The 9,030-nt window shown below is 65.1% G+C and overlaps 1 protein-coding gene across 6 annotated transcripts in view; it reads right to left on the reverse strand.

Annotated features, from left to right (window-relative positions):
- The window catches only part of LOC129542466 (glutathione hydrolase 1 proenzyme), a 27,286-nt gene that overhangs the window by 10,258 nt on the left and 7,998 nt on the right, over window positions 1-9,030 (reverse strand). For 5 of the 6 annotated variants that reach the window (XM_088828362.1, XM_088828360.1, XM_055404894.2 and 2 more), the window contains exons 2-5: window positions 4,611-4,778; window positions 3,964-4,127; window positions 3,282-3,412; window positions 3,114-3,200 (exon numbers count right to left, since the gene is read on the reverse strand). In XM_088828362.1, coding sequence (XP_088684488.1) covers window positions 3,114-3,200; window positions 3,282-3,412; window positions 3,964-4,124 — 379 coding nt within the window. In that variant the 5' untranslated portion in view covers window positions 4,125-4,127; window positions 4,611-4,778. The remainder of the gene's footprint in view (window positions 1-3,113; window positions 3,201-3,281; window positions 3,413-3,963; window positions 4,128-4,610; window positions 4,779-9,030) is intronic. The other variant, XM_088828364.1, reaches the window with a different exon arrangement.

A 9,030-nucleotide genomic window follows, 5' to 3' on the forward strand; every position in this document is an offset into this window, starting at 1 on the left:
CTGGGTTGCCTCTGCGTCTCCCGGCCTCTCCTCTGTCTGCCCTCCCTCACACCAGGCTGCCCGGTCCAGAGTATGTGTGCAAGTGAGGTCGTGTCCGCCTCCCGGGACCCATGGACTGCAGCCCACCGCCAGGCTTCTCCATCTGTGGGAATCTCCAGGCAAGAACACTGGAGTGGGTTGCCATTTTCTCCTCCAAGGGATCTTCCCGACACTGGGATTGAACCGAGGTCTCTTGCACCTCCGGGCCTGGCAGGCGGATTCTTTACCACTGAGCCCCGTTAGGTGCTGACAGCCCCAGGCTGAACTCTCGAGGCTGCTCCCCTGACGGCCAGATCTGAGGGTCAAAAAAGGCATCTCAAGGGGGACTCATCGGCAGCCTTGCCAGTCTCCGTGAGGGCCACTCTGTCCTCCCCGACCCCTGGATGTGTGTCACAGCAGACCTGTCAGCAGATCCACGGCTCCGCCCTCCGAGCATGCTGGGCGGCAGCTCTCAGCATCCCTGCCCATCGCGGGACTTCCCCACAGGCCACCTGACTGGCAACCCGAGGGGTCCCATCGGAAAAGAGCCAGATCCACCCCAGTGCCCTCTGACGCAGGGAACACCCGTCCCTCCTTGAGACACAAGGGTGGGTCTTCACGATGACCCACCACGAGGTACAACGCGACCTGACCCTGCGTCGTCCTGCTTCCCCCGGACGCCCACCCCCCACCCCGGCCCCAGCCTCCGGGTCTTTGCAGCTGGTAAGGCCACGTGCCCTCTCACCCTGCCCGTGTCCGCCTTCCAGACCGCGCAGCGGTGCCGGGCACACCCGTGCCATCTTCCCTCTGCTCCTCCTGGACTATGCCTTCACCTGTCACCTTTGTTTCTACTGGCTGGGGAGCAACCCAACGCCAGCCAAGCCCAAGTCAAGCGCAGGAATCTCGAGAATGCAAAATGCCAAGTCTGTAAGATTCTTGCAGGCTCACACCCTGAATGATTTCATTGCTACACCCGGTGAGCTTCCCGGCGGGTGAAAATTTAAAGACTGTGTGTTGGAGAGAAAGAGAATTCCAAAAGGGCTGCTCCCAGAGCCCCTCGGTCCCGGGAGAGAGCCCCTCGGGCTGCTCCCAGAGCCCCTCGGTCCCGGGAGAGAGCCCCTCGGGCTGCTCCCAGAGCCCCTCGGTTCCGGGGACAGAGCCCTCGGGCTGCTCCCAGAACCCCTTGGTTCTGGGGACAGAGCCCCTCGGGCTGCTCCCAGAGCCCCTCGATCCCGGGGACAGAGCCCCTCGGGCTGCTCCCAGAGCCCCTCGGTCCCGGGGACAGAGCCCTCGGGCTGCTCCCAGAACCCCTTGGTTCTGGGGACAGAGCCCCTCGGGCTGCTCCCAGAGCCCCTCGATCCCGGGGACAGAGCCCCTCGGGCTGCTCCCAGAGCCCCTCGGTCCCGGGGACAGAGCCCTCGGGCTGCTCCCAGAACCCCTTGGTTCTGGGGACAGAGCCCCTCGGGCTGCTCCCAGAGCCCCTCGATCCCGGGGACAGAGCCCCTCGGGCTGCTCCCAGAGCCCCTCGGTCCCGGGGACAGAGCCCCTCGGGCTGCTCCCAGTGCCCCTCGGGACCGGGAGAGAGCCCCTCGGTCCCGGGACAGAGCCCCTCGGGCTGCTCCCAGAGCCCCTCGGTCCCGGGACAGAGCCCTCGGGCTGCTCCCAGAACCCCTTGGTTCTGGGGACAGAGCCCCTCGGGCTGCTCCCAGAGCCCCTCGATCCCGGGGACAGAGCCCTCGGGCTGCTCCCAGAATCCCTTGGTTCTGGGGACAGAGCCCCTCGGGCTGCTCCCAGAGCCCCTCGATCCCGGGGACAGAGCCCCTCGGGCTGCTCCCAGAGCCCCTCGATCCCGGGGACAGAACCCTCGGGCTGCTCCCAGAACCCCTTGGTTCTGGGGACAGAGCCCCTCGGGCTGCTCCCAGAGCCCCTCGATCCCGGGGACAGAGCCCCTCGGGCTGCTCCCAGAGCCCCTCGATCCCGGGACAGAGCCCTCGGGCTGCTCCCAGAACCCCTTGGTTCTGGGGACAGAGCCCCTTGGGCTGCTCCCAGAGCCCCTCGATCCCGGGGACAGAGCCCTCGGGCTGCTCCCAGAACCCCTTGGTTCTGGGGACAGAGCCCCTCGGGCTGCTCCCAGAGCCCCTCGATCCCGGGGACAGAGCTCCTCAAGCTGCTCCCAGAGCCCCTCGATCCCGGGGACAGAGCCCCTCGGGCTGCTCCCAGAGCCCCTCGATCCCGGGAGAGAGCCCTCGGGCTGCTCCCAGAACCCCTTGGTTCTGGGGACAGAGCCCCTCGGGCCTTTGATCTCCACCCTCCTCCCTCCAGGCTTGTCCTGCAGTCCATCGGGGCGTGCAGGGCGTCCCCTGGGGCTGAAGGGCAGGTTAGAAAAGAGACCCCGCCCCGTCCGCTAGACAGCTAACCCCACAGGTGAACGAACGGACGAACTGTGAGTGACTTGGATGCGCTTTAAAACACAACAGGTGCGTCCAAACTCAGCTTTCCCACCATCCAGCTGGGTGACCTTGCGTGTGTGTGTGCTCAGACGTGTCCGACCCTGTGCGACCCCACAGACAGCAGCCCACCAGGCTCCTCTGTCCCTGGGATTCTCCAGGCAAGAAGACTGGAGTGGGTTGCCATTCCCTTCTCCAGGGGTTCTTCCCAGCCCAGGGATTGAACCTGGGTCTCCCACACTGCAGGTGGATTCTTTACCACTGAGCCACCTGGGAAGCTGTGTGTGGCCTTGGTCAGTCTACGCGGCCTCTCTGGGTGGGCCTCAGCATCTCCAGCTACACGATGGGACTCCACACCGAGCTCCCCTGCCAGGTGTGCAGGGAGGGCTCAAGGGGCTCGCTGTGGGTGAAAAGGACTGAGCAGAGTGCTGGCCCCTGATCCGTACGCGCTGTCAAAACAGGGATCATTCCGTTTCCCTAGCTCCCTGTGGCCCTGGAGGGGCCTGAATAGAAACGCCCTTTACTCTGTGACGATGGGCTTGATCCTCCATGGTGGGGATGCTGTGGGCCCCGGGGAGGGACAGGAGGACCACCCCCAGCTGCAGACAGCTCGTCCTGGCCCAGTGTCCGCCCCAGGCCTGCTCTCACCTTCCTCCGACTGCTCCGAGCTATTGAACATGCCGGGGGTGGCCAGCCGCGGGGCCACCTCGCGGGCGTTGATGACCTCAGCCTTCCCTGGAAGGACAGGGCGGGTGGGCAGGCTGCACGGCCCCCGGCCCCTCCCTGCCCCTGGAGCCCACCCTGCCGGGTACTCACGCGTGGTGCTGTTGTAGATGGTGAGGAACAAGCCACCCCCAATACCCATGCTGTGGGCATTCAGGAGCCCCATGCACAGCAGGGCTGCGATGGCCGCATCCACTGCCGAGCCGCCGTCCAGTAGCGCGTCCCTGCCAGCGGCACGGGTGGGGGTGAGCAGTTCAGAGGGGCCACCCCACCCCAGGGAGGACCCAAGAGGAGCCCACAGGTTTTACTTTTTAACGCAAAAAATTTGCCATATTTGAAAACCAACAGGCTTTTCACACCGACAGATGGACATGGCTTTGATAATTGGAAAAGAATGAAAATTCGTCACTTTTTTTTTATTAATATCTTTTTCCTGCATGAGACCTGACTTTTGTATATGTGAGTTGTGGGCCTACAAACAACGTTAAGCAGCAGAGTTTCTCTGAAAAGGCAGACACCCTTGAACTGAGAAAGAGGTCCAGCCGGTCATTGGGAGACCCCCAGACCCTGCCCTCGGCTCCAGGGTCCCCTTCGCCCCTGACGGGAGGCTGCCGGGAAGGTCCCCGGACAGGAGGGGCAATGTGGCACGAACACCGCTCGCCCAGGCAGCCCGATGACCAGGGCCGGCGGGGTCAGGGATTGAGCCCCAGAGGGGCAAGGGTGATGCCCCGGGGCACTGACGGGGGCGGTCCCCTGCGCCCGGGGCCCCACTCACCTGCCGATCTCTGAGCAGCGCTTGGCGTCCGCGGCCACGGCGGCCCTGGGGTACACGTGGCCATGCGGCTTGGAGGTCTCGGGCAGCCAGATGCAGAGCCCAATGATGAGCAGGACCAAGAGCACGGCCGCCAAGGCCAGCAGCAGCGGCCGCTTCTTCATGCTCTGCAGGCGCAAGGCGCAGTGGTGGCAGGTCAGGGGACCGACCGCCGACCGGACTCCGGGCACAGCCTCGCCCCCCGGGGCACGGCACACAGTCAGGCCTCAGCAGGGCATGCCAGGCCTCCTTCTGGCACCCCCAACCCGTCTTTGCTTGGGCCACGCCCTCTCTCAGCAGCTCCTGGCCCATCTCTGCCCCCGGAATCCTCCTGCTCAGCCTTGGGGCCCCCTCCGGCAGGGACCCTTCGTGGGAGGGGAGCCCCCCAGGCCTGCCTGGCCCCGTATGGTGGCCGAGCCCTCACGGGGGCCTTCAGGTCACCCCGGGAGGGACAGGCCTGGCCTGACCCCTTCCTGACGCTGTCCTTGGGGTCCCAGGTGACTGGCCACAGAGCATGGGGCCCAGCTTCCAGTGCCCTCAAAGCCAGAGCGGGGCACCCACGTCTCCCGACATCGACAGCTCAGCCAGGCCACCGCGGGACTGAAGCCTACCTTCCTCGGCAGGTGGGCGGCCTGAGTCTCCCAGGGAGGGGGCCACAGAGGCGGTGTGGGCTGGACCGGCTGCAGGAAGAGCTGGGGCCTCCTTCACGCTCCGTGGGAGCCCGTGGCCACAGAACCCGCTCCAGGGAGGCTTCCAGAGCACGCAGCCTGCTCGTCCTCCTGCAAACGGAGAGGGTGTCTCTGAAGCCTCCGGCTATGTGAAGAGTCTCCAAGAGGAAGCTGTCAGACGCTCCCAGGCATGGGGTGTGTGTGTGTGTGTGTCTGTGTGTGTCACAGGGAGCTGGCATGTGACCAACGGCTGAGGGCCGCTATGTCGGCCACGCGGGCTCTGGGGCTGGCCTGCCCCGTCTCACCTGCGTGGGGTCTTGGGAAAGTCACTGGCCGTCTGTCCAGTGCAGTGAGCGATGAAGCGGGTTGGAAAGTGAGAACTTATAAGTTGCACGGCCGCGTCTGACTCTGCGACCCCACGGACTGCAGCCCGCCAGGCTCCTCTGTCCGTGGGGTTCTCCAGGCCAGAATACTTTGGAGCGGGTTGCCATTTCCCTCCTCTGGGGGTCTTCCGCACCCAGGGATGAGCCCTGCACCTCTGCACTGAAGGCAGATTCTGTGCCCTCTGAGCCAGGTATGAAGCGTTAGCTAAGTACTGGCTTCATTGGGGGGACGCTGGAGGCCTTTGGGCAGGAGGGGAGCCAGTCGGCCTCATGTTACCCCGACACCGTGGGCTTCTCTGGCGACTTCCTGCCAGGCTGGATAGGGAGCGACAGCCGTTAACCATGGGGTCCCAGTGACAAGGACGGCAGGTGAGGGGTGTGTGACCCAATGGATATCATAAAGGGAAGGCCCCCTCTCCCAAACTCAGTTCCCCTCCGAAGGGTGATGTTCTTCTGGAAAACCCCAGGCTGGGACCCCCCTGCCTCACCCGTCCCAAATCAGAGGGACCCGCCCTGGGATGGTTCCACGCCCTCTGCCCTCCACCCTCTGCCGGGCCAGAGAACCCTCAGGACATGTCCTGGGCCCCAGGTCTGTTCACTGGGTCCGGCCACACTGGGCACCTCGAGGGCATGCTGGGCATTTCTCCTGGGCTTGGGACCCTCAGCTGAGACCCTCACCCTACACTGCGTCCCCTCCCCCACCAGGCCCCTGGGAGAAGCCAGCAAGGCCTCCTGAGGTCCACACTCCGGCCTCCCCTGGGTCCAGCTTTCCGCCCAAGGGCCCCAGTGGGCTCCCGGGAGGGCCGGGAGTACCTGGCGAGGCTCAGCCTGCTGGGGCCTGGGGAAGTGGTGGGCTGCACTGACCGGCACCCACCCTCCTCCTCCCAGGCCGGGCAGCGGGAGGCCTGGCCCAGCCCCCACAGGAAGCCCGGAGGAAGACACCCTGCTGGGGGACTGGCATCGGTCTCCCATCCCCACCTGGCCAAAACCACATCCAAGGCCCCCCCTTACCCCCACACCAGGCTGGCTCTCACCCAAATCGGTGTCAGGAGGGGAAACTGAGGCCAGAGAAGGGGTGCTGGGTCTCCAGCAGTGGTCGGGCTCCTCCTGACCCCGGTTGGCTTACCCGAGGCCTGGGGGGCCGCAGGGGCGCACGATACCCCCCTTGCTTCTCAAAAGACAGCGGCGGGCTGGGGCACTGGCCGGGGAGGAAGAGGCCGACTTATCTGCCTGGGAAAGTCCCTCCAGGCACAGGCCAGGCCCCAACCCCAGGAGCCGCCTGGAGCCACGCCCGCAGGCCCTGCAGAGCTCCTCAGGGGGCCCAGAGCTGGGCTGGGAGCTGGGAGCTGGTGTGGGTCCCCCCAGGAGGAGCAGAGGGGCTGGAAGAACCCTCACCTAGTCTCCCAGGGGGCACAGGGGGCCAGAGGCCCTCCTGGGGGCATGGAGTCCTATCCCAAGGCCACAGCCCCGGAGCCCAGAATGAAGGTCGTCTCCAGGACAGACTGAACCCCCCTGGGACCATTGACAAAAGCCTCCCTGATCCTTACCAGCCAGCTTCCTGACCCCCAGTGACGCAATGCCCACCCGGTCCTCACCCTATAGCGCCCTAACTAATCACCTAAAGCCACCCTTCCAGCAGGAATTTTCTTTGTCTCAAGGCTATAAAAATTTTCTACTAACCCATGGAAAGCATCTCTTCTCCCGAGGCTGTCAGGAGGTCAGACACCCCCTCCCCCCACCAGGATAAAGCCATCAGAGATTCACAGTCTCTCAACCGAAACTCGATAAGCACAGCAGGACAATTAAGGGAGGAGCCCGGACCCTGCATGGATCACAGACTTCTTGTCCCTGACCCCACACGCACACAAAAGGCTCCTTGGAGGCCAAAGGGGAGTCATGTCAAGGGATGCTCTACCCACAGCCCTCTGCGGTAGAGTCCCTTTTGGCTAAGAGATGTGTGCACACACATGGCAGGATCCTGAGGTCCACCAACTACGTGAAGGAGGCAACCACAGTGACGGGCTCGAGGGGCGCGGAGGCAGGTGCCCCGGAAAGCGGTGGGAACCGCCCCGTGGGCGCCGCGCGGGGCCTCCCCCCGAGTCCGCCGTGTTCTGTCCACACGCGGCGCTCTTCCTTCACTGGCTTCACAGCTTTCCGTCTGGGTGGAGACTCTTTCCAGCAAAGCTGAAGGGCCAGGGCTCTTGGCACTGACCACTGGCCTAGTGGCTGGGATCTGGGGTCTCAGTGCTGCGAGCGGGCCCGGCCGCCGCGTGGGAGCCCAGGTCCTGCTCCGCTGCTCTGCGGGCCAAGGCCGCCCGTGATCGGGCCTGTTGTATCGCTGGCGCTGACACTGCTGCAGAGTAGGAGACCCGTGTCCAACCCCTGGGTCAGGAAGACCCCTGGAGGAGGGCAATGCAACCCGCACAGTGCTCCTGCCTGGAGAATCGCCGTGGACAGAGGAGCCGGCGGGCTGCAGTCCACGGGGTCACAGAGAGTTGTAACCAACACTTTCACCGTCTCTGCTGTTTGCCCTCAAAAACTGACTCCTTTCTGGGACACTGTGTCAGGAATTGCTTTCCCAAGCCGCGCTCAGACTGCCATGAGAGGGGGCACTTGGAATCTGCGCGGGGAGTGGGCAGTCCCCAAAGACAGCACGTGGCAGGGAGGGCGGCCGGAGGCCGTGTCCCGTCGTGTCTGGTCCGGTCCCGATCTGTCACGGCAGCCCGGGGACTCCGCCCATCACCAGGCAGCTAAAGTTCACACAGCCCTGGGAGGGCCCTGGAGGTGGCAGGAGCTGTCAGCGGTGACCCTGGATGGTGGCAGCGGGAGAGGGGTGTGGCCCCAGCAGGGAACGAGCGGTGCCTGACAGAGGCAAGGCAATCCTTGTCCCAGACGATGGTGTCTGTGGGCTTCTCCGCGAGCCCCAGGGTGGGTCTCCCGCCGGCCCGCCCTGTCCTGGCTCAGAGTGTCTGAACACCAGGCCCAGAGACGGTTCGTGAGGCCATGCAGCAGGGCCGGGGTGGCACCGGCGCTGGCGCAGAACCCAGACCGAAAGGCTCACCACACCCCACAGCTGGGCGGAGAGGGCACCGCCTCCCTCCTGTTTCACGCCTAGAAGCTGTCCAGTAATGGCAGCGCCGCAGGCCCGAGGAACCGACTGCCCAGCCTGGAAAGGCAGGGCCCAGAGAGGGCCAGAGAGGGTCCAAGGCTGCACAGACCAGCAGGGCACACACACCTGGCCGCCCGTACCTGCCTCCAGGGGCTCCGTGTCCCGGACACCAGGGAGTGGAGTCGGGAGCAGCTCCAGACCCGCCCTGGAGGACTTGGACGTTGCCCCACCTCGCCTTGGCCTTTGTCTGCCAAGGGCAAGGATTAGCTGCTTCCCGAGTCAGGCCTTCCTCTCCTGGTGCCCGGCTCACTGTATCTAGGCTGCCCCAAAGCCCCCAGCCCCACACCTGCACCATCTAATCTGCAACAGGCCCAAAAGGCCATGCCCCCTGATGGAAGGAGACGTGGAGGCTGCACAGACACTGCCGCCCCCAGGGCCACACACCTGGAACACACCGCTGCCCTTGGGCGGGCTCCGTGTGGGACCTGGTCTGTACGCTCCCGTGAGCTCTCCACCACGACCCTGGGCTGGGGGTGCCCCACCCGCTCTTTCCCTGGACGTCATCCTGTCCCCTCAGACCAGGGTGACTGAAAAGACGGGATGAGGGCACGAGCCAGGGGCCGGGGCTCAAGACCCGTCCCCGAGGGCTGGATGCCGGCCAGCAACACCGGGCCCTGCGTCCCACCTGAGCGGCTGCATGACCGGACCGTTGGCAGGGAGGCTTCTGCGGTGGGAAGCCAGAGGGCTCTGCCAGCCTGCCTGAGCTTGCTCAATGGTTTCCTCCCTGCCTGGGGCGGCAGGGAGGTCAGAAAAAGGCCTGAATGAACAGAGGACCCAGACCCTACAGGTGACCCTAGCAGTAAAACCCTGG

The sequence above is a fragment of the Moschus berezovskii genome, chromosome 19 (assembly GCF_049115385.1).
Source record: "Moschus berezovskii isolate FMDL1 chromosome 19, NW_MosBer_1.0, whole genome shotgun sequence".
Taxonomy (NCBI): domain Eukaryota; kingdom Metazoa; phylum Chordata; class Mammalia; order Artiodactyla; family Moschidae; genus Moschus; species Moschus berezovskii.